Consider the following 25709-nt stretch of genomic DNA (forward strand, 5'->3'; position numbering starts at 1 on the left):
TCTATTTTTTTTTTTCTTTAGGCACTCACCTCTCTCTGCTGTGAGAACAGACCTCCTTGAGGGCAGGATGAAATCTTAGTCATCTTTTTTATCACCAATCCCTAGTTAAGCACCTGGCACTAGGAAGCCGTGGGTTAATGCTGTGGGAGCAAAAGGGAACTGCAGGAATTCCGCTGCCCTGCTGCTGAGGTCTTCACTGTTCCCTAACTTACTCATCAGCGGTTCTCAGTGGCTTTGGCAAATCCTCAGGGAATCTGCCTTCATCAGCCACCTCTGAGTAGAGGTCACAGAGCCACAGGGAGGGAAAGGACTTGTAAGTGACACTGAGAGCCTGGGAAAGTCTCTCAGTGTGGCTTGTCACTCAGGCATTGCACTGACATTGGCCGCAGGTATGCAGTGGGCAGATTTACTACCTGCCTAGGATGTGCCGGGCCCTGGTCTCCGTGTTGGAGATACAGAAGCGGAAATGAGACAGAAAAAGACTGCTGCTCCCACAGAGCTGAGGCAGAGACAAAAATAAATGAAACAGAAATAGAAGTAAAGTGAGCTCAGGTCATGGTAAGTGCTGCCAAGGTTATAAAGCAGGGTCTGGGGACAGGGAGGTGCTGACGGGGGCAGGGCGGAAGGCCTTCCTGTGAAGTGTCCCTTGACATAAGACTCAAATGATAAGAAGACAGCCATGCAAAGACCTGGGGAAAGGGCATCCAAGGGAGACAGAAGGCAAGTTGAAGTGTGAGTGCGCAGGGGCCTATGAGGTGGGCACGTCTTGGGATAGGCACATGGCTGGTGAGGCTAGAGCATAGGGATGAAGGATGGGAGAAGGGGAGAGAGGGTCAAAGGCCAGGCAGGAGAGGGATGGCGGGGTACTCGAGGGAGGGCCTTACAGGTCCGTGGTCAGGAATTTCATTCTAGTGGCAACAGGAAGCCGCGAATGATTCACATATTTTAAAGGGAATACTAATATCAGATACTTACTCATTACTGTCTGCCAGGCACCACTCTAAGTGCTTTATCTACAGTAATCCATCTGATTCTCAAAACAACCAGATGGGATAGAAGATATTATCATCCCCATTTACAGAAGAGGGAACTGAGGCACAGAGAGGCTAATTTCCCCAGGGCATTTTGCTGGCAAGTACTGGAGCTGAGATTTGGACCCAGGGAGTCATGCCATGTCCACTGGTCGCTTTGGTCACTGAGTGGAACACTGCTTGTGGGTGGTGGCAGGGGACCTCTGAGTCCAGGACGCTCATCCAGGCAGAGGACAGGGAAGCCAATCACGTGCAGTTGCTCATGGACTTTCTTCTCTGTGGAGGGCTTGTCCTCAAACAGTCATTATGCAAACCCCACTTATCCTTCAAGGTCCTTCCAGGTCACTCCCCACATGAAGCATCGGGAGCAAGGTAACCAACTTTGAGGACATAGCCCCAACAGAGATTGCAATTTCCCCAGGACTGGTGGGCCAGGCCTTGCTGGCAAGAGGGGGACACCATCTGTAGGTCTGCTGTGGTCCTGAACATCTGCTCCATCCCACCCAGGTCCTTCCTAGAAGGACTGTCTCAACCCAGGGTGACAAAGCACCCTGACCCAAAGCAGGCCTTGTCTGTGGCTACTGACCAGTGAAGTTCCCTCCAATGACGTAGGGGATGACTCCGCCAGGCCATATCCTCTCTGTCCTTGAGGTTGTGGCTCTTCGGACCCGGGGAGAGAAGGTTTCAACTGTGGCATGCGAGGTCCCAGGGCTGTGCAGGAGTGTGGTATTCTCCTGGCCATCTGCAAGACAGTTGGGTTACTATTGACTTTGCCCTTTGATTCCTCCTGTGAATTATGGCTGAGGTTGTATTATCCACGATTCCAAAAAGGGGGTGTTAAAACATGTTCTAAAGGGGCTATTTCATCAGTTCAGGGTTTGGAAGCCCTGGGTGGTAGTTTTCCAGATGGGGGAAGAGTACATGTAATAAACATACAGGGCTATGATGGGAGTGGGTTTGGCTTGTCTGAGGCCTTGAAAGAGGTCACATGGGGCCACAGAATCAAATGGGTGGGGATACCTCACAGCTCTTTGGGTGGGGCTGAGGTTGGGGTGGACTTTCTGCTCAGAGCCACAAGCATTTGGGGAACAAACTGAGTCAATCCCTTGCCTTGATCCAAAATGGTCAGTGTTGCATATTTTGAAATAATTTGGCCAGTACAACAAGGAGAGTGGATCAGATTGTGACACTGGAAAAATTATTTGTAAGAAAAACCCTGGAAAAAGCAGACCCTCATAAAACTCCCAACTTTTGGCATCTGGACCCTTAAGACAGTAGTGTGGGAAACACAAGGAGGTTCGATGGAAGGTTCTGAGTCCACACGTTAGGCCTCCCCCAATGGCAGAGGTAGGTGGGTGGAACAGAATGCTGAAACCCATGGACACCAGTCACTGAATCTGCATGCATTTCATTCACCAGTCAGATAATTTAAAATTTTGTTTTCAGTTGGCTTGCTTAGAATCCCTCATTATTATAATTTGGAGCATTTTCGCTCTAGTTTTTATACTTTTTCTCCTAAAAATCAGGTTTTGTTTTTGCCGACTCTTTTCTTTGTTTTTGTTTATTTATATATTTATTTTTTGAGACAGAGTCTCACTCTATCACCTCGGTTGCAGTGGCGCAATCTCAGCTCACTGCAACCTCCACCTCCTGGGTTTAAGTGATTCTCCTGTCTCAGCCTCCTGAGTAGCTGGTATTATAGGCACATGCCACCATGTCCGGCTAATTTTTGTATTTTACTAGAGATGGGGTTTCACCATGTTGGCCAGGCTGGTCTCGAACTCCTGACCTCAAGTGATCCGCCCACCTAGGCCTCCCAAAGTGCTGGGATTACAGGCATGAGCCACCGCGCCTGATTAATTCTTTTCACTTTTCTTTATTACATTAATGTTATTTACTTTATTACTTCCTTCTATTTTCATTTGTTTTATCCTGACGTTTCATTTCTAGCTTCTTTTCTCTTTTATTTAAAAAAATTGAGATAGAATTCACACACCATATTTACCCTTTTAAAGTATACCATTCAGTGACTTTTAGTATTTTCACAAAGTTGTGAAACCACCACCATTATCTAATTCTACAGTATTTTCATCACTCCAAAGAGAAACTATGTACCCATTAACAGTCACTCCCTATTTCTCCCTTCCCCGAGTCCTTGGCAACCAGTAATCAACTTTGTTTCTATGAATTTGCCTATTCTGGACATTTCCTAGAGATGGAATCACACCACATGTGGCCTTTTGTGTCTGGCTTCTTTCACTTGGCATGTTTTCAAGGATCACCCATGTTGTAGTATGAATCAGTTCTTCATTTTATGGCTGAGTAATATTCCATTGTATGCCCATACCACAGTTTGTTTATCTGTTCTTCAGTTGGTAGACATTTAGGTTATTTCTACTTTTTGGCTGTTAGGAATAGTGCTTCTATGAACATTCATGTACACATTTTTGTGGACATAGTTTTTTCATTTCTCTTCGGTACATGTCTGGGGTGGAATTGCTGGGTCATATGGTAACTCTATATTGAATCTTTTGAGAAACTACCAGACTGTTTTTCAAAGCAGTGGCACCATTTTACATTCCCACCAGCAATACACTAGGGTTCCAATGTCTCCACATCCTCATCAACACTTGTGATTGTCAATCTTTTTTATTATTGTCATCCTAATGGTGTGAAGCGGAATCTCATTTTGGTTTTGATTTTCATTTCCCCAATGACTAATGATGCTGAACATCTCTTCCATGTACTTGGCGGTCATTTGTATATCTTCTTCAGAGAAATATCTATTCAAATTATTTATTCATTTCTTAATTGGGTTGTCTTTTATTGTTGTGTTATAATTAGTCTTTATATATTCTGGATACCAGGCTCTAGTCAGATATATAATTTCCAAATCTTTCTTCCATTCTGTAGGTTGTCTTTGCAATTTTATAATAGTGTCCTTTGAAGCACAGCTGTTTTTAATGAAGTCCAATGTATCTATGATCTTCTTATGTTGCTTGTGCTTTTGGTGTCATATCTAAGAAACTATAGCCTAATTCAAGATCACAAAGATTTATACATATGTTTTATTCTAAGAATTCTATAGTTTTAACTCTTATATCTAGGTCTTTGATGCATTTTTAGTTAATATTTTTATATGGTGTGAGGTAGGGCTCCAACTTCACTCTTTAGTATGTAAACATCTAACTGTTCTAGGGCCATTTGTAGAAAAGACTAGTTTTTCTCCATGGAATTGTCTGGCACTCTTGTCCAAAATCAATTGGCAATCCTTTTCTAGCTTCTTGAGTTGAATACTTGGCACATTAATTTTAAATCTTTCTTATAAATATTAACATTTTCAGGGCTAAATTTCTCTCTGATGTCTTCTTTTCCTGTGTCTCATATTTTGAAATGTACATTTTCAATGTTAGATATTGATACTTTTTTTTTTTTTTTTTTTTGAGATGGAGTCTTGCTGTCACCCAGGCTGGAGTGCAGTGGCCAGATCTCAGCTCACTGTAAGCTCTGCCTCCCGGGTTCACACCATTCTCCTGCCTCAGCCTCCCGAGTAGCTGGGACTACAGGCACCCGCCACCTCGCCCGGCTAGTTTTTTGTATTTTTTTTTAGCAGAGACGGGATTTCACCGTGTTAGCCAGGATGGTCTCGATCTCCTGACCTCGTGATCCACCCGTCTCGGCCTCCCAAAGTGCTGGGATTACAGGCTTGAGCCACTGCACCCGGCCCCTTGATACATTCTTTAAGTTCCATTTAGACTTTCTTCTTTGACCTCTGAATTATTTCAAAGTATGGGTTTTAATTTCTAAAAATTTGTCTGTGTGTGTATTATTGATTTCTAACACTGCACTGTGTTCTAATAACCTATTCTTCATGGCAGAGCTCAGCAATTTTTCTATAAAAGGCCATATAGTAAATATTTTAAGCTTTGTGGGTCATATATTCTTTGTTACAACTACTTAACTCTGCCATTGAAGTGTGAAAGCAGCCATAGATAATATGTCAATAAATGGATATGGCTGTGTGCCAATAAAACTTTATTTGCAAAACAGGAGGTTGGATTTGGCCTACTGATCATAGATGGCTGGTCCTTGCTCTAAAGTATTGATTCTTTGGTATTTAGGCCTTCCTTAGTAAGCTAATACAAGACTGATTTTTATAAATGTTCCATGTTTTCTTACAATAATATGTGATGTCTAATTGATGGGTTTCATATATTGTTCAAATATTCTGCTTACACAGATTTTTGGCTTCTTAGTGTATCAGTTACTAAGAAAGGTGCTTTAAGCAAAACCTCCAGAACTAAGATTATGAATTGTTATTTTCTCTCTCCTTAATTTTTGCTCTAGATTGTTCAAGACTATGTTGATTAAGTAAGACAAGTTTAGAATTGTTAATTCCAGATAAATTTTTCTTTTATCATTAGTAATCCTTTTTATAATAATATTCATTCATAATAATGATTGTTTTGTCTGATATAAATATTGCTACACATTTTTTTATCTGAGTCAAAGTCTGGCTCTGTCACCCAGGCTGGAGTGCAGTGGCACGATCTCAGCTCACTGCAACCTCTGCCTCCTGGGTTCAAGCCATCCTCCCACCTCACCCTCCCAAGTAGCTGGGACCACAGGCAGGCACCACCACTCTGGCTAATTTTTTTATTTTTTGTAGGGACATGGTTTCATCATGTTGCCCAGACTGGTCTCAAACTCCTGAGCTCAAGCGATCTGCCCACCTTGGCCTCCCAAAATGCTGGGATTCCAGGCATGCACCACCATGCCTGGCCTGCTACACACTTTTTTATTTTGGTTAGTGTTTGCCTCATATAGCTTTTTTCTATCCGTTTTCAATCTGTTTGTATAATTACTTTTTTTTAGTGAGTCATTGAATGGGTGTTATTCTCTGAGTTAATTACATTTCCCACAACAAACAATACAACAAGCTTTGCAATTATCCTAATATTGAGGTTCAATATTATCTTTTTTGGTATCTAAAATAGCTTTTTGTAAATTGAAATTTTTATTGAGATAGTTGTAGATTCACATGCAGCTGTAGTAAATAATTTCAGAGATTTCATTTCCTCTAATGGTAACATTTTGTAAAACTACAGTACAATAACACAACTAGGATATGGGCATTGATACAAACCACTGATTTCACTCAGATATCTCTAGCATTACTTGTATTAATTTGTGTGTGTATGCCTGTAAGACAATTTTATCACACTTACAGTTTTATGTATCCACCACCACATTCATGATACTGAACAGTTTCAACACCATAAGTATCCCTCATGCTGTTATTTTGTAACAATATCTACCCCGCTTTCCCCTTTCCTCCATCCATAGCAAAATTCTGGCAACCACCAGTCTGTTTCCATTTCTAAAATTCTGTCATTTGATGAATATCATATAAATAGAAGCATACAGCATATAATAGGGATAATAATTATGCTCTTCTCACTCAGCATAATTCCCTGGAGATTCATCTAAGTTGTTGCCTGTATGAATAGTTTATTTTTATTGCTGAGTAGTAGTCCATGGTATGGATGTACCACAGTTTGTTTACCCATTCACCTGTTGAAGGATATCTGGATTGTTTCCTGCTATTACAAATAAAGCCATTATGAACATTCATGTACAGATTTTTGTGTAAAGGTAAGTTTTCATTTATCCAGGATAAATATCCAAGAGTGGAATTACTGGGTCATACAGTGATTGGGTCTATTTTTGGGTTCTCTGTTACATTGGTCTATATGTTTATCACTCTGCCAGTGCCATACCGGCTTGATTACTGTAGCTATAGAGTAAGCCTTATATAGGGTAGAGTGATTACACCCCTTCAGTCTTCTTTTTCATAATTGTTTTAGTTATCTTTCCATATAAATGTTAGAATAAACTTGTCTATGCCTGCAAAAAAACGAAAATAAAAAACTATGTTGAGATAGAAATTGCATTAAACCTATAGAACAATCTGGAGAGAACTGGCATCCTTACTATATGCTTCTTCCAATCCAGGAATGCAGCGTATCTTTCCACTGATTTAGGTCTGTCTGGATTTTTTTCATCAGCATTGTTTAATTTTCATCACACAAATCCTGTACAAATTTTATTAACTGTGTATCCAAGTATTTCATCCTCTTTGGAGTGATTGTGTATACGCCATTGCATTTTTAATTTTGGTTTTTGCATGTTCATTGTTAGAATATAGAAATGTGAACCATTATAGAATTTTATATTTCCAACATAGAAATGTGCTGGCCTTGAATTTCTGAAATTTAGTTGAGCTCATTGATTGGTTCTAGGAGGTTTTTGGACTTTTCTTTCTTCTTAATAGATTTCTTAGGATCTTCTATGTAGACAAACATGTCATTTACAGATAGGGACAGTTTTATTTTTTTCTTTCCAACTTGTTTGCCTTTTCTTTGTTTTTCATGCTTTACTGCAGTGTCTGGAACTTCCAGAACTACGCTGAATGAGAGTATGAGAGCGGATATTCTTGCCTTGTTCTGGGTCTTGGGAAAAGGTGTTTGGTCTTTCAACCATTGAGTATAATGTAAGCTGTAGGGTTTTTTCTAGACACTCTGTATTAAGTTAAGATAATTCCTCTCTATTCCTAATTTGTTGAGTTTTTATCATGAATAGGTGTTAGATTTTGTTAAATGTGTTTTCTTAACCAATTGCTGTGATAACAGGATTCTTCTTTATTAGCTCATTGATGTAGCAGGTTCTATAGGTTGATTTTCAAATGTTGAATCAGCCTTGCATACCTGGAATAAATTCCACTGGGTTATGCTGTATAATTCTTTTTTATACATTGTTGGATTTCATTTGCTAATTTTTTTTAAGGATTTCTACATGTAAGTTTAATTAGGTTTTAGGGATTTCTCTCTTTTTTTTTTTTTTTTTTTTTTTTTTGAGATAGAGTCTCACTCTGTCACCCAGGCTGGAGTGCAATAGCATGATCTCAGCTCACTGCAAGCTCCGCCTCCCAGGTTCACACCATTCTCCTGCCTCAGCCTCCCAAATAGCTGGGACTACAGGCACCCGCCACCACGCCCTGCTAATTTTTTGTATTTTTAGTAAAGACAGGGTTTCACCGTGTAAGCCAGGATGGTCTCGATCTCCTGACCTTGTGATCCACCCGCCTCGGCCTCCCACAGTGCTGGTATTACAGGCGTGAGCCACCATGCCCAACCTTAGGGCTGTCTCTTATAAGCAGCAAACAGCTAGATTTTTTTTCTTGTTGTTCAACCTGAGAATCTTCTAACAGGTGAATTACATTTATTTTATCACTGATATATCTGGACTTATTACCTTCCTTTTGTTTTATGCTTTCTTTTTTTTTCTTTTGTTTTCTTTTCCTCCTTTTATTCTCCTTTCTTGCTTTATATTAGATTAAGAAATTTTTCTATATTTACTTTTTATTTCCATTATGTGCTTTCTATTCTTTAATATTGTCTTTCATGTTTAACATTCATACTTGACTTTTTAAAGTACAAAGAATTAGTGAACTAAGAAGACAGATCTGGACGGCCAGGCGTGGTGACTCACACATGTAATCCCAGCACTTTGGGAGGCCAAGGCAGGAGGATCACGAGGTCAGGAGACCGAGACCATCCTGGCTAATATGGTGAAACCCTGTCTCTACTAAAAAATACAAAAAATTAGCCAAGCATGGTGGTGGGTGCCTGTAGTCCCAGCTCCTCGGGAGGCTGAGGTAGGAGAATGGCATGAACCTGGGAGGGGAGACAGAGCTCACAGTGAGCCTAGATTGTGCCACTGCACTCCAGCCTGGGCTACAGAGGGAGACTCCATCTCAAGAAAAAAAAAAAAAAAAAGAAGGCAGATCTGAAGCAACCAGAAACCACAGCCTCATTCTAAGAAATGCAGGGCTTTTAAAATATTTTAATTTGTAAGATACCCTCCAATTTTTCATGTTATTATTTGCTTGCTTTGAAGACCCCAAATTAGTCACCATTATCAATGACTTATTTGTGTTTGTTTGCAATACAGATTGATATCTGCCTTCATATTCACCCATTCCCTTGCTCACTGCTATTTCTTACATCTCACTTCTCCCTCCTAGAAATGCTTTTCAGTCTTACTCTGTTGCCCAGGCTGGAGTGCAGTGCAGTCTCGGCTCACTGCAACCTCCACCTCACAAGTTCAAGAGATTCTCCTGCCTCAGCCTCCCAAGTAGCTGGGGTTACAGACATGTGCAACCATGCCCAGCTAATTTTTGTTTTCAGTAGAGATGGGGTTTCACTATGTTGGCTAGGCTGGTTTTGAACTCCTGGCCTCAAGTGATCCACCCCATTTGGCCTTCCAAAGTGCTGGGATTACAGGTGTCTAAAACTTTTCAATAAACTTTCACTCCTGCTCTAAAGTGTGCCTGGGTCTCTCACTCTGCCTTATGCCCCTTGGCTGAATTCTTTCCTCCGAGGAGGCAAAAATCAAATTGCTGCAGACCTGTACGGATTTGCTGCTGCTAACATCGACAGCATCTGAGGCTACCTTCTGTGAGTTATGTTCCTTATTCTCTTCTGATCATCGACATTCACCTTTCTTTCCTTTGAACTCAACTCCGTATTTTCCATTTGGGGTTGCGAAAATGTAGTATTTTTTTCAGTGTTCCTCTGCTTGTATAAGGGGTTCCTACTCATCTAGTTAGTCATATTTCCAGACCCAGAAAGTTGGTGTGTAATACATTGTTAAACCTGAAAATGATTGTCTTACCACCAGAATTTCTAGAACAGAAGTCATACACTTGCAATGTTGGGATAAACCCAACCCGCAGATGTGTTTTTGTTTGGCCTGGACACTTTTGGCCCACACTATGTTTTTTAAAAAATCTCACTGTAGGAGCCAACTTTTAAATATCAAGGGATTTCACATAAGAATCCAGATTTTCTAGTTTTTCTTTAAAAACTGAAAGATTTGGCAACAGCAGCCCATCTTCCATCATAGTACAACCCACTGGAGTTTAGGAGCACCTGCTCTTCATAGTCAGAGCACATGTTCTGTTTGCTGGAATCTCTCTCCCCCCTCACATTGTCCTATTCAGCTTACTTTACCTTTTAGATCACCTGCCTGCCCTCTACGGAAGATATTCTAATTTGCTATTCTAGCCCTAAACTACAAATTGCATCAAGATGTCAAATGTGAGTTGTTCTTGTAGACTGGAAGCTCCATGAGGGCAAGAACTGTTGCCAGCTTGTTCCCCACTTTATTCTCCACACCCTGCACAGTGCCTGACTGGTGGTGAGCATTCAATATTTTTATATTTTGAATGAATGAATTAAAGAAGGGATGAGCTATTCTAAAAATAAACAGCCCAACAGTCCAAACAACTCTGTGTTGGAAACCTCTCCAAAATGTTGGCAACACTGAAGCCCTTAATGTTTACATCCTGAGAATCATCCAGTCTTAAGTAATCACAGGCAGCAATGTAGCAAGTAGAAGTTTGTTACTCAGTTCCCATATGGTTTTCAACAAGTCTCTTAATTTTCCTCTGTCGCCAACTCTCCTTTGGAGAATGGGCAAAAATACTTCTCTATTCAAGGAAATAACACTAAGATATTCCATGTTTCTCTGACAAGCTGTGCTGTATATACATGTGACCTGGTATTGTAAGGGTCGGTTTTATGCAGCCAAGTCAGCATGGGAAAATCTTAAGTGCACCTGGAAAGAAGCTAGGGTGTAATTTCCAGAAATGGGTTATTGAATGACAGCTTCCCCTTTGGTCCAGTGAGAAATTTAATTTGCTAAGGACTCAACACAGGAAGCATTTGCCGATTAAAAATATGTCTAAACAGATGTTCTGCTGAGCCTGGAAGAAGGATCTTAATGCAACTGTCATTATTGGATTTTCTTGGATTACTACTATCTGGAATCAGAGTCCAAATAGAAGGATGTAATTATTTATTATGGCCAAGAGTCCTGCATTTGAAGAGGAGCTCAGGGCGTCTGACAGGATTTAACACGCTGGGGTAGGGTTGAGGGGGGAATAAAGCCCATTTAAATTCTCTGGCTCCGGGAGCGAGCCCTGTCCTCTCTGAAAGAGCAAAGCGGTTGTTGCTTTTCAATCTTCTATTTCCAGCTGAAGGCACAGCCATGTCATAAACAGAACCAGGCCTGAGCCAGCCTTCTCCAGTGAGGAAGTGCAATTTTTAGATTAGGCAATTGGTCATTCCCACACTGGAAGTAAACACGCTGAGAGCCCAGCCATCTGCATAACCTTCACTCCAAAGGTGACGGGTGAATTTGCACCTCACCTGCAGCAGTCTCGAAAGGCTGAGGCCTCTTAGTAAATGGGAGACTAGATCATTCTGCACAGTGGTTCTCAAACCTGGCTGCACATTAGATTCAACTGGGGAGCTTTTAAAAAATTCTGGTGTCTGCCTCCCTGCTCTGAGACTGAGAATCAATTGGCCTTAGAGTGGAGTCAAGGCACCTGCAGTTTCTAAAGCTCCCCAGGTGATTACAAAGCTCAGTGAAGTTTGGGAACCACTGATACAGCCCAAAGGTTAAGATCAAGGGGTTTGGGGTCAGGGGGACTTAAGCTCAAGATAAATGCTGCCATTTGCTACCTATGTGGCTTTGGACAAATCACTTCCCCTTCGGAGCCTCACTTCCTGCTGCAGGGCGGTGGTGACCCAGGTAATGAATGTCAAATGCCTGCGGTGAGTAAGGGCTCAGTGTGAGCTGCCACAATGGCTATGAAAGTCTGCATTTGAGACGGGCTAAAAAGGAGGGCCTGAAGTTCGTGGGGCTCAGTTGTTACACCCAAGTAAACTGACATAAGTGATGTCAGGAATTCCAGCATCGAGCGCTGTTTTGCACCCAAGTTTGTGGGATGCCTGTCCTCTGGTTCAACCAGATTCCATTATTATTTGCTTTCACACAAAGCCCTTAGGAAATGTTACTGAAAGTGAAAGATCCATTCTCTTTCATGAAAATGGTTCTGGAAATCAGGCTCTATCAAAACAGTCACAGCTTCATTCACGGAGCCGTTGCACACTCCATTTCATTAATCCCATTATCAGCCCTGAAATGCATGCTGAGCTCTCATCTCCAGAGGAGGGACAGCCTTCTGACCAAAGGGTCTGCCGGAGGGGATGCTGAGTGAGTAGTTCAGCCTTTTCCCCCTCCCCTAAGCTGGAGGCACAAATCCCCACCGTCAGGGCTGAGGGGAGCCACATAATGCCAGGAAATAAACCTGCTGCCGAAACTGGGCGCTTCCCTCAGATCCTTTCTCCTGCCTGGGCGGTCTCTTTTCCTGGGGGTGGTGGAAGGGGGGCAAGTTGTGATTAAAGGGAATCCGAGATTGACACAACGTGTCTTATCTTTCATTCAAATGAAAGCAAGAGGCATCCAGGGTTGGCGCCGACAGCATCCTGAGGGATGGGATAGGAAGGATGGAGGGACTGGCTAGAACGGCCTGCCCTCACCTCACTTCGAGGTCTCCTTCCTCCTCAGAACTGCCCCGGATGCTTAAAGACATGCTTGTCTGCTGCTGTAATGCAGAGTGGAGGGACTGGCCCAGCCTGCACATTCCTTATCCCCTTCGAACAAACCAGGGCCATTTAGGGGAATTGCAGACTGGGGGACTGCTATCATCACCATCCCCGAAAAGCCCAAGATCTTTTGTTGCAGTGTGGGTGCTGTACACAACCCCACTAGAGGCAGAATTTCAATGGGCCACAGCCGCCGTATTCCTTCCTGTCCTCTGTAATTGTGTTTCCATGCAGCTGTTGCACAGCTGTGGAATCCCAGTCCAGAGGTAGATGATGCACTTTCAATGCTGGATAATATCATTCCTGGAGGTGGAGGTGGGGAGAAGGAAATGGAAGAGCTACATTCCTTGAGCCTCTTTTAAGTTCCAGACACCTGCCTATGTGCTTTACACAAATATTATTTCTAATTCCCTCTAAACCTCATACAAGCAGTTAAATAACTTATCCAAAGTCATAGCTACTAAGTGGGTGAGCTGGGATTCAAACCCTAGTGTGTCTGACTGTCCAAGTTTATAGTTGGGTCATTTTACACCCAACAAACCAGTAAATATCAAAAACTTTGACCATATCTATTGCTGGAGAGCAGAGGCAAGGGGAGAAGGTGGTAGATAGTCTCCAAATATGGCCGCCAAGTCCCCTTATCCCTATGAGGTCATGCCGCTTCTCCCATGAAGAAGTAGAATCTATTTCTCTCTCCTTGAATCTGGTCTGGTCTTTTGGATTATTTTGTTAATAGAATGTAGCAGAAGTAGCATTCTTGAAGTTTCGAGTCCAGGCCTTAAATGGACTGGCAGCTTCTGCTCCCTCCCTCTGGGAAGCCAATCACCATGCTATGAAAAGACAACTTTTCATGATAAGACAACTGAATGGTGACAGTCCACATGAAGAGCAGGGCCACAAGGAGGTACACTGGGGCACCAGAGGTGTAGCTAAAGTTTTTTTGGACCTTCCAGTCCAGTCCACCTACTAGATAAATTCAATCAAGTGAGTGATCCCAGATGGCATCAGCCAAAGAACCACCCCACTGAGCCCAGTCAACCCCCAGAATCATGAAAATAACAAACCATTGTTTGAAGTCACTAAGTTTGGGTGTGGTCTTTATGCAATAATAAATCACATAAATAAGGAAGAAAAAATGAGTGTGGCATCTTTGTCACTGCAGTGTGATGACAAACCCTGCTGGATTCATTCATGCATGCTCCATTTTTACCACTAAGTGCTGATCATTTGTGGCCAAGTGAAGAAGGACCATTGAGTACCAGATGTCTGGGGAACCCAAAAATTTATAAGTCAAAATATCCTTAAATAAGCAAAGCAGAAAAACACAGGTCTGAAAGCAAGCCCTGCACATAGTCCAAACAGCAAGCTGTATATATGCTAAGAAACAAATGCAGACAAGTCAAATGGGTGACTAAAGGATCTGCCTCTCTCTAAAAGAAGTCAAATTGAAGAGGAGAATCAGCAACCCAATAGGAAAATGGGCACAGGACAGGAAGAGGCGAGTCCCACTGACAAACATAGGAAAAAATGTTCAAAGTCATCAGCAGTCAGAGGAGTACAAATTAAATATCGATAAGCCACAGCTTACTTGTTAAAACACTGATAATGAGTTCTCCCTACTGCTAGTAAGAATAAGGGGTAAGGAGTACACTTATAAGTTGCTATGGAAATGTGAATTGTTACACCTTTTGAAACACAACCTAGCAACATCTATTACAAGCATACTAAATACGTAAGGATATATATTCAGAAACGTTTACTGCAGTCATTGTTCATGATGGCAAAAGCTTGAAGTGAACTGAATGCTGATTGATAAGGAAAACACTGAATAAATTATGATCTGTCCGTACCAGGAATATCTACTCAAAAGAATACGTTTAAGTTATAACAAGTGCCTTGGAGGGGTTGTGCCCATGAAGTATTGATGGCAAAAGCATGATGCAGAAAAAATGTGTATCAAATGTGATTCTATGTTTTAAAACGATGACAAAGCCTGTATCTGTATTTATGTTTAGATGTGTGCTTATATGCATCTATCCCTGTATATATATCAATGTATGTGCATGGAGAAAAATATGAAGGCTGTATACAAAGTCACTAGCATGCATAACCTGGGAAAGCGTAGAGGGTTGATATGTGGAGAAAGAACCCGAAAGGAGGTGGCCACATTAAAGGGAAAAGAAAAAGAAGATAACACTTTTAAAAGTATGATGATATTATCACATTTATGCATTTGTGTAAAATTATATATATGCAAGTATATATGTAAAAATGTAAAATAGCATGAAAGCTGAAACACAAAATAAATTATGATTTCTATTTCATTCCTACATAGACGTCCCTGAGACATAAGATTCTGGCATTTAAAAATTATTCCTTTTGCTTTGCTGTGAAGTTTGTGTAGAAGAAATACCACTGCTGACGGTGAATCATGATTCCTACGGGATGCAGGCCAGACAGAAGTCCAGCAGCCCCTCTCCTCCAGCACTGCTTCTGAACAGGAGAAGCTTCTCCAAAATAGGAGATGTGTCCAGTGATCTCCAAGCTAGAAACTCTTAAACAACCAGCAGACCACACTCAGGTCTGAGCATCTGCATACAGACAGGCAGTGGCGGTGCTTCCGGGCAGGCTCCTGGCTCCCTGCCCACAGTCAACCAGCACCTCACCTGCTCTCCACTTAGTAGCCCATGGGGTCTCTAGTCTACACCTCCCTCGCAATCCCCACTCCAGTTTTATTTTTCTTCTTTGCCTCCCTCACCCATTCATTCTCTCAGACACTCAGTTCCCAAAGCCACATAATCGGCCCCTCCCAGGTCTTCAGGGGCTTCAACTCACGAGCCATGCACAAGGCAGAAAAGTCCAGCCAAGAGAGCAGAGTTTATCTGAGAGCCATACCGTTCCTGACCACTAAATGCTGCCCTTCCATCCCTGTCGCCGGCAGCATGCCAGCCCCGCTTACGTCCACAGACTTCAGTGCTTCTAGTCCATTTCAGCCACTGAGATAGGAAAAGATTCCATAAGAGCTATCCAAGGCCAGGCACTAGGGAAGGGAGAATGGGAGTGACTGCTTAATGAGTACAGAGTCTGCTTTAGGGGTGATGAAAAAGTTCTGGAACTCAATAGGGATAATGATTACATAGCATTGTGAATGTACTTAATGCCATTAAAGGCTATAATTAAAAATAGTAAGTCTTATGTCACGTGTATTTTTCCACAACTGAAAGAAAACAAGGTACCCAAAGACCTGGTGAGGGTTCACATTACCCTTTCCAGCTTCCTTGGTGCCAGTGTCCGTGGCTGTGGCGTTTGGGCTGCTCTCAGATGCCTGCTCTTCAAACCCACCTAGAGGAATGGAGAAGAAAGAGGCGTGAGGACACATCAGCCTTCTCTGCATGAGCACCAACGGATGAGGGAGCAAACCTGGTCACCTGGGGATGATCAGAATCACTGTGGATCCGTAAGCTTCGTTCCACAAATCAACTGAGCCCTTACCACATGGCCCCACACTATTCTAGATGTGAGAGTAAAAACAAACCTGCTTTTTTAAATAACCACACACATTATTCACAAATTAATAAAAGAATAACTCTCCTGGATCAGCTCAAGGGCACCCAGAATCAAATTTACAAAGTTACCAGGCAACCCCAAAATCAGCTTCCTCACCCCCTCAACCTCCATAAGAAAGGCCAAATGCAAATAGCATCCTCTCTGGGCCTGGAGTCCGCCTGGTGCAGAACGCAGGGAGATGTGCCCAGTGCTGCTGAATACTCGATGTGTCCCGTGACTGCTGCCTTTGTTACCCTGTGCACTCTCTCGGCGTTCGGGTTTCCTCTGTTGGGTAAGTCTCCGTGTAGGAACCTACTGTGTTGACCTTATAAATTAGACTCCATAGACACTCTGTTCACAAAGGACAGTGATGCTTGCACATGTTTGCTAGTAGCCATCATTTATAAACTGTGTTAACATTTGTCTCTACCAGGAATGTGGCCAATCACCAAATACGTTTGACCTACTATGGGCCAGGTGCAGTTCCAGGCACCATGGATCCAGCAGTGAATGAGGCAGGTGAGTTCCTGCTCTCAAGACATGTCCATTCTAAATGTAAAGTTGGACCATAAACCACAGGTAAGTAAATTCATGAATGAGATCATTGCAGGTTTGGAAAATGCTCTGAAGAAGATCAAATCCAGTATGTGATAGAATGTGATGGGAGGAGCTGCTTATCTGGTAGTTGGAGAGGGGCCTCGGGGAGGTGGGATGGCAGTGAGATCTGAAAGGCAGGAAGGATCTGGCCATGGGGAGATCTGGCCAGAGCATCCTCCACAGGGGAAGGATCCAGAAGGAGCCTAGATGGGGATTGAGCTTGTCATGAGAGGCACAGCCACGGCGGGCAAGTGGAAACAGGGCTAGAGAGGGAGGCAGGTCCACGGGGCCTTGCCAACCAGGCTGTGTTTTGTGACTTTATTCTCTTTGTCACAGGAACCCTGCAGAGGGTTTAAAGCAGGAAAGGAATGTGTTTTTGTCTGTGTTTTACCAGGACTGCTCTGGGACACAGGCAGACAAAAGCAGAAGCAGGCTGAACAGTCAGGAGCCTTGCAAGGGTCCAGGTGAGACAGGGTGGTGGCGTGGGCCGGACACTGCAGTGGAGGTGCTGAGACCTGTCGTGTTAGGGAACAGTCATAGGCAGAGCTTGCAGGTAGGGCTGGTGGATTCGATCTGAGGAAAGAGAGGGGCCACCAATGCCACTGGTCCTTGGAGTTCAAATAACTGGGTGGGTAGTGACACCAGGCAGCAGATTTGAGGACAAAGACTATGTCCAGGAGAGACTATTACACACACGAAACCACATCAAAACAACCGAAGGACAATCTATGTTTAAACAAAAAAATTGTTCCTTGCATTTATTTAGAAACTTACAGCTTACAAGTCAGTTTCCCAGTCTCCCCTTTAACCCTGATTAGAACACTTCATGTGTAACCCCATTTTCCAGAGGAGAGAACTGAGGCACAAAATGTTTAGCCCAGGGTTGCCCAGGCCATCAGGGAAGCTGAGGGCTCAGGACACAGTCTCCTGGTCAGACACCCAGTGGTCTTCCCTGTGCCCACAGATAAAGGCTTCCCGCACTGCTCAACCAAGGCTCACGTGGCACCACGAGCCCAACCCCTGGGCCTGGATGACCCTGCAGACAGCCACGTGATCCCGCTCCCAACTCCTCACATGCAGGCCATCACTTTCCCTCTCCGTGACCGTGACCTGGACAGTGGATGCAACTGCCAGGTCTCCTGTAGAGAAGGTCCCGCTACAGTCAGGTGGAGATGGGAGGCTCCACGCCTGCATCCTGCTCGTTCTGCTGCCTCCGGGCCAACCCGGAATCCACTCACACACTCCCTGCAGCTGCCGGGTGTTCGCTGCCAGCTCCTGGCCCTTTGGGTATTCATCCAGCTGCGGCGATATCATTTCCTCTCAGGCTAAAGGTCAGGGGAAATCCTGATGGTATGAAATCGCTCAGCAGCAGAGGAATGTACCACCTGTGGCGTGCAGGCGAGCTGGGGCCGACGCTCTGGGTCTAGCTCAGCCTCACTCAGCTGTGCAACTGCGGTGAGGAACTTGGGTATTAGTATTTTTCATCTGTCAAATGGGCTATTGCGAGGACCAAATGAGGTAATAGGTTTGTTTAGGCATTTGTTCATTCAACAAATATTTATCCAACACCTGCTACAGGCCAGATGCTGTGTCTGCTGCTTGGGATACAATGCAGAAGAAACTGTCCCCTGACCTCACGGAAATTATATTCTGATGAAGGGTAGGGGAGCAAATGACAAACAAATAGCGAACCAGATATTTAGGTCTGGAGGATGTAGATGGATATCTGGAGAGAAGCATTTCAAACTATGCGAACAGCAGGTGCAAAGGCCCTGGGGTGGGAGTGTGCTTGGCGGGGGTGGGGGGGGGGTGGGTGGGTACGACTGGAATGGAATGAGTGAGGAAGAGAGAAGATGATGAGATCAGCAGGCAGTGGAGGGTTTGGAGTATCTGCTCATGTGGGGTCTTGCAGGCCATTCAGGATTTTGGCTTTTATTCTGAGTGAACTAGATGGGAACCAGAGGACATGAAAGGGCTTTGTAACTGCACTGGTTTTGTATATGACAGGGATAATGAGTAGTGAATAGGATTGGGGAGACCAAGTGCCCCCCAGTGATGGAGGGGGGAAAGAATTAGTGTTTACTAAGTCCCAATTACGGTGCAAACCATGTGCTAAGAACAGTGCCAAGTGCTTTCCCTCACCTTCAGTTTTGTATTTGCAGTCTCATGAAGACCCAGTAACAAAAGGACCATGAACAGAGGAGGAAACAAGGCTCCGAGAGGTGAAATGACTTGCTTGTCTTGAGGAAGCAGAGAGAGTTGGCAAAGGTGATGGCTGGAGGTGGGTCCTGTCTGACCCCCAAGCCTGTACTCCTTCTCCCCAGCCTCAGTCATAGAAAGAACAAAGAGAAGAAGGGAGGTGCCTGGTAGAGGCTGCTTATTTCCAGGGGATACAGGGTATTGCCCATCCAGGAGGTCTGTAAGAAGACATATGAAGTCATGGGTCTAGCTCAGCTTGAGATGAGGTTGGAGCCACGGCAGTTAAGAATATAGAGCCCTCCTCTCTCCTTATCAACGAGAGATGGAAAGTTCTGTGTTTTATCTCAGAAAGGCAGCAAATCTCATGCTTCCAGCACTGTCTACCGGGGACCTACCTGGAATTAATGTGGCTTGGCCACTCTCCTATGAAAACCCTTCCATGGCTCCCTGCTGCCCTTGGGATAGATTCCACCTCCTAACACCACTGATGAGGCCTTTAGTGATATGGCCCCGCCAGCCTCCTCCACCTGGTGCCTCAAGCCTCCTCTCCTACTCCCTCCACTGCCACTCTGTGCTCAGCTGCATTAAGTGACTTAGAGAGCCTTGGCTTTCTGTTTCCCTCTTATTGCACACCTTCCTCAACCACACCCACCTCTTCATCTGGCCAAACCCTACTGGTCCTTCAAGTCTCCACATAGACACCACTTCCTCTGAGCGTCTGCCCCCCTGCTCCTCTTGGGGTAAAAGTCATTCTCTCTGTTCCCACAGCCTCTGGACTTATTCACCACCCTCTCCACAAGGTACTGGGATCCATTTACTCAGCTGAATCCCCCATGATTTAACTTTTCACATCTTGAAGGAAGGGATTTTGTTTTGTCTGACAATGAATACCCAGCACCAGGCCTGGCACATGGCAGGTAGTGAGTAAAATATGGAATGGATAGATGAAGGGATGGATGGATGGATGGGTAGGTGGGTGAATGAATGCATGGATGGATGGATGGATGGATGGATGGATGGATGGATGGATGGATGGATGGATGGATGGATGGATGGACATACGAGTCATGTAGGCAGTGTTTAAAAAGAGAAATCAATCATTTCTAACTCAGCTTAACTGTTGGAAAAAATTGTCTTTATCAGCTTTTATGGAGAGAAGGAGGCAGCTATTCCTGGAACAATGACTCTCAACTTTGGCTGCAATTTGAATCACCTGGGAAGCCTTTAAAAAAATACTGGGGCCTGGGTCCCACCCCCTTGAAGGTTCTTATTTAATTGGTCTGGGGCATGGCCTGGGAATGGAAGTTTAAGGAGCTCCCCAGGTGATTCTAAGGTGCAGCCAAGGTTTAGATTTGCCACTCAGAGCACCCTGTAAGAGGAAGCCTCACCTTGTGCTATTTTCTTACTCCCCACCTCTCCTCCTGAGCTCACCAGGAATGGAAGACATGGACTTGGAGATAGACACTTTGAACACTAGGAAAAGCCATGTCACACTTCGAAATCGATGAGAAGTGTTTCTCTGTTTCAATAAAAACTGGCAAACGAGTACGACAGGTGTGGCTCTGGCTATAACTGCAGCTGCAGGCACCATAGAACGAGGAAGACAGAAACAGCCTGAGGCAGACAAAGACTGAGGGCAAGGAGGGGAGAGCTTTCAGGGTATGGGGATGTATTTTTCCTTGGGTGTGACTGCAAGACAAAAAAAAATGTTTGAAAAAAATACGTATATAACCCCATATTTGATCTTTGCTTAATTACCTCTTCAGTGAGAGGATATGCAAAGACCTTGCAGATTTCATTAGTCACAGAGGTTTATTCAAACGTCTCCTTTGCATAAGAAACCCAGGCTTACAGCTGGTCTCTGGGAAAGAATGCCCTCCAGGCTTTGAAAAGAGAGCTCTGGGCCTGTTCAAGCTCTCACTGAAACACAGCAGAGGTCAGCAGCCCGTGATGCATGGGCCAGGCTGAAACGATCCTGTCCAGCATTTGCAATTCAATCCCACAGTTTCCTTTATGGAACAATTCACTAAATTCAGAGTTGTTCTTTTTTCTAATTCACCATATAATTCACCTCCCAAGTTCAATTAAGAAGCAATCTGTTAGCAACTTTGGGAGCAAGCTGCTTTTCTTTGGGAAAGCCCAATTTTCTTCCGCTCTCAACAAAAAGTGCCTTAATTAGATGCATCATATGAGACATTGATGTACACACAACGCCCCTCCACCATAATTAATGAAATATTAACTGTATACACCCAAAGACATCTAGGCAGAAAGAGATGGACTTTTCCAAAGCCCGAGGGGCAAAGCCTTGTACCATAGATCAATACTGCCCATCTGAACAACAGTGACTATGAATTCATATTCATTAATATAATTCATAACCAAAACTCTATATTAATTATTCCTTTCATCTCTTATTCTTAAAGACTAACATTACTTGGTCCTTGGTTCTCTTGTACACAATAATACCTACCATTTTTTAACTGCCAGCATTTAACTTTAAATGCCAATCCTTTGCAGGTACTTCACATATGTTCTCTATTTAATCCCCAAGCCAACCCTCTAAGGTGGGTATTATTCCCATTTTACATGCAGGGTAACTGAGGCTTAGAGCAGTTAAGACATCACTAGGGACACACCGCCATTGGGTGGAGAAGTTGAGATTCTCTCCATATCGGTCTGATATCAAAGACCTTCATAGACATTACATACTAAAGAAACCTTGCAGGATGGCAGCCTTAGCTCTCATGTTTACTCACTTTTTAATACTTTATTTACAGCTTTGAACCATGAGAGCTAAATCTATCATAAAACTGCAGTGCTTTACTTTAAGAAAAAGAAAAAATATATATCCAGCACAAGATCCTAAAAATCACTGTATTCCTACTCCATTCATTCAGTACGCCTTGGTGGAGCACCTGCTTTGGGCAGCACTGTGCTGGGTTCCTGCAGGCAGTGCCTGCCCTCTTGGTGCCTGCATTCTGATGGAGGGGGTGGAAATTAACAATAAATAATGAGATCATTTCGTGGGATTAAGCACTTTGAGGAAACTAAAACAGAGTTGTATGTCAGAGCAGTGGGGGATGGATGGGAGTCCTGGGAGAGTCTCTCAGAGTAGGCGACATTTGAGCTAAGTGATGAGAGGTGGATATCCATCTGGGGACAGTATTCTAGCAAAAAACAAACAAATGAAAACTGCAAGGAAAAAATCCTGAGGAGGGAAAGTAAGAGTTCAATGGGGCTGGAGCTGGGGCTGGCAAGCAAGGGACACAGGTCCAGCTCAGGGCCAGCTCGAGCAAGGCCCTTAAGTCTTAGCTTTCTGACCATGTCTTAGGCCTTCTTAATTTACCCGGCCCTTAGGTCACATGTAATCTGCAGAGCAATCCTGTAAATAATTACTGTTATTCCTCTTTTAAGGAGGAGAAAACCGAGGCTCATGAATAAGTTGTTCAAGGTCACCCAGCTAGTCGACGATTGAATGTGCATTTCAAGGCGGGCCCGTCTGACTCCAGAATCCATGCTCACAAAGCCTGCCCTCTACCCTAGACGGTACAGGTGTGGCCTGAGCAGGCATCCCAGGGAAGGCCAATGAATGAATGAATGAAACATCTGCACAACTTTGTTGGAAAATTACCTGAAAGACACATCAATCAGGTGAGGTTTTCATTATTCATTAGAAAAAAATTAAAAGGCAAAGCCCTCTTAAAAGGTTGATTCAGGAATGAACAAGGCAATCACTATAGCACTACAGCAATCAATGTGTAATCTTAAGCAATTCAATGCCAAGTAACTTCCATATCCATGCCAAATTTCATATGCTACAGAAGGGAAAGGGAAAATGAGTTAAAAGATCATTGCCATATTTTGTTTATGAAATGATTTAATATTGGCAAGTGTATAATAAAATGGGAATGCTTATACACTTCTGGTGAAGGAGGGCTATAAATTGGTAACACTTCATGAGGTAATTTCACAGGACTAATCAAAATCTTTTAAAATAGGCAATAAGACTGGGTGCAGTGGCTCAGGTCTATAATCCCAGCACTTTGGGAGGCCGAGGCGGGTGGATCACATGAGGTCAGGAGTTCAAGACCAGCCTGCCCAACATGGCGAAACCCAGTCTCTACTAAGAATACAAAAATTAGCCAGGCACGGTGGTGCGCACCTGTAATTACAGCTACTCAGGAGGCTGAGGCACAAGAAACATTTGAGCCCAGGAGGTGGAGGTGGCAGTGAGCTGAGATCATGCCATTGCACTCCAGCCTGGATGATGAAATGAGACTCTGTCTCAAAAAAATAAAATGAAAATAAATAAAATAGGCAATAACATGACTTCTAGATACCTGTATTAAGGAATTAACTGGGCCGGGCGCGGTGGCTCAAGCCTGTAATCCCAGCACTTTGGGAGGCCGAGGCGGGCGGATCACAAGGTCAGGAGATCGAGACCACAGTGAAACCCCGTCTCTACTAAAAATACAAAAAATTAGCCGGGCGCGGTGGCGGGCGCCTGTAGTCCCAGCTACTCAGGAGGCTGAAGCAGGAGAATGGCGGGAACCCGGGAGGCGGAGCTTGCAGTGAGCCGAGATCAAGCTGCTGCACTCCAGCCTGGGCAACAGCGTGAGACTCCGTCTCAAAAAAAAAAAAAAAAAAAAAAAAAAAGGAATTAACTGGCAATGAAGTCAAAGGATGTTCATCTCAACATTTTGTATAATAAAAAAGGCTATAGCAACCACACCCCCAATGGGGGTGGCAAAATAAATTATGATATAATAGAACACTATGTAACCTTTTAAAGTGTTTTAGAAGAAAGTTTACTAGGTGGGAAAGTGCTCAGATTGTAAGTCAAAAAACAGGTTAGGTAATATAATTCAATATAAATTCAGTATAAATTCAATAGAATCCAGTATGATTCTATCTTTTCTTTAAAAAAAAATGCAACAAAAATGTGGAAAAAATGCTGGATGGAAATCACCACACTGTCCAATGTGATTATCTCTGGTTGGTGACTCTGGGGTGAATTTTATTTTTTATATACTTTTGTAATTCCAAATTTTGTTCAACATATTACTTTATAATCGGGAAATAGAGGCTTATTTTTTAAAAGAACTAGATTACATCATACGCTATGCCTGCACTTTGTAGTGTGCGCCTGCACACACATACACACACACACACACACACACACACAGTTGTCAGGGAAACCTTTTTCTGATGGGAAAGAAACATAGTTGTGTTTATGCAGATGGAAAAGTTGTAATCCAATCTTTTTTTTTCCTGCTTTTCTGCTCTGATCACAGGAAAAAAATACCGAGTCCACACCTTGGCAAGATGGAGGAAAGATAAGCTTTTGAGGGGCAATGAGATGGAACCTGCCGGTGCTTTCTCTCAGACAGTGCTGGGAGGGCTCTTCTGAGATCCCATCTCCCATTCTCTAGTCAAGATCACTGGCTTCTGCCTGGGTCCTGGCACTGGCTGATGAGGTCTCGGAATTTGCTCCTGCCCCCAGGCAGAGGCCCTCATGCAAATTTGAGCTGTTTCCAGTGCCTTCAGCCAGAAGTCCATTTTGCTTGGTGTTGGACCCTCCTCTCCTCCTGCATGCCTGCATCTGCGTTCTCCCTGTTCTCTGGTTGTTGGATGAGTGACTGCCAGACCTTCCCCTTAGGCACCTCTTAGAGTACCTCTGCTGCTCACCTGGCATCAAACCTCCAGTTCTCCCCTGGCCCCTGGACTCCAGGGATCCTTGTCTACCTGGTCCATTATCTATTACATCTTTTATGGCCTTGGCTTCTTGGCTGTGCCCATTATTTATTGCTGTATATCAAACCATCCCTCCTCATAGGGTTGTTATGAGGATTAAGAGACAGAATACATGCGAGGCAGAAAACAATGCCTGGCCTGTAATCAGCACTCACTGAGTTAGTGATCATAGCTATTATTATTATCCTTATTGACTCTGTTCTGAAGTCTGAAGGAGCAGAATAGATTGAAACAATAAGCCATATTTTATACCTGAAGCACCACAAGCTGAGGAAGAAGTTCAAGTTCTCCTTAAAGCAGATTTAACAAAACCAAGTTTAGGCTGAGAACCCACAGACAGTCATTGACAGTGAAAGGAAGGCTTCCCACTGTTCCCCAGGCATGGTATTTCTAGAAACCTTTTTCCATATGGTGCTTGCCCATAACAGTGTGGGATATCAAATAGCAGTAAAAAAATTAACTAATGATAAATTAGCCGGGCAAGGTGGCGGGCACCTATAGTCCCAGCTACTCGGGAGGCTGAAGCAGGAGAATGGCGTGAACCCGGGAGGCAGAGCTTGCAGTGAGCTGAGATCACGCCACTGCACTCCAGCCTGGGTGACAGAGCAAGACTCCATCTCAAAAAAATAATAAATAAATAAATAAATAATTTATTAAAGATATACTCTAAGAAAGGACTCAAGTGACTAGGTTATATGGAGTCATCCTGTTATCCCTGGGACAGTGGAGCTGATTGGCCAAGATATACTGGGTAATTGTCAGAGGCGTTTGAATCACAGCAACTGCATCTCAAATAGGGATGGGTAAAATAAGGCTGAGACCTAGTGGGCTGCATTCCTAGGAGGTGAAGGCATTCTTAGTCACAGGATGAGACAGGAGGTCAGCACAAGATACAGGTCATAAAGACCTTGTTGATAAAACAGGTTGTGGTAAAGAAGCCAGCCCAAACCTACCAAAACCAAGATGGCCATGAGAGTGACCTCTGGTCATCCTCACTGCTACACTCCCACCAGTACCGTGACAGTTTACAAACGCCATGACAACGTCAGGAAGTTACCCTATA

General features: G+C 43.7%; 1 protein-coding gene across 3 annotated transcripts in view; it reads right to left on the minus strand.

Moving 5' to 3' along the window:
- The window catches only part of TLL2 (tolloid like 2), a 148045-nt gene that overhangs the window by 63253 nt on the left and 59083 nt on the right, over nucleotides 1–25709 (minus strand). For 2 of the 3 annotated variants that reach the window (XM_005566084.4, XM_065521205.2), the window contains exons 3-4: nucleotides 15812–15889; nucleotides 1618–1773 (exon numbers count right to left, since the gene is read on the minus strand). In XM_005566084.4, the coding sequence (XP_005566141.3) occupies nucleotides 1618–1773; nucleotides 15812–15889 (234 nt within the window). The remainder of the gene's footprint in view (nucleotides 1–1617; nucleotides 1774–15811; nucleotides 15890–25709) is intronic. The other variant, XM_065521206.2, reaches the window with a different exon arrangement.

This window comes from Macaca fascicularis, chromosome 9 (genome assembly GCF_037993035.2).
Source record: "Macaca fascicularis isolate 582-1 chromosome 9, T2T-MFA8v1.1".
Lineage (NCBI taxonomy): Eukaryota > Metazoa > Chordata > Mammalia > Primates > Cercopithecidae > Macaca > Macaca fascicularis.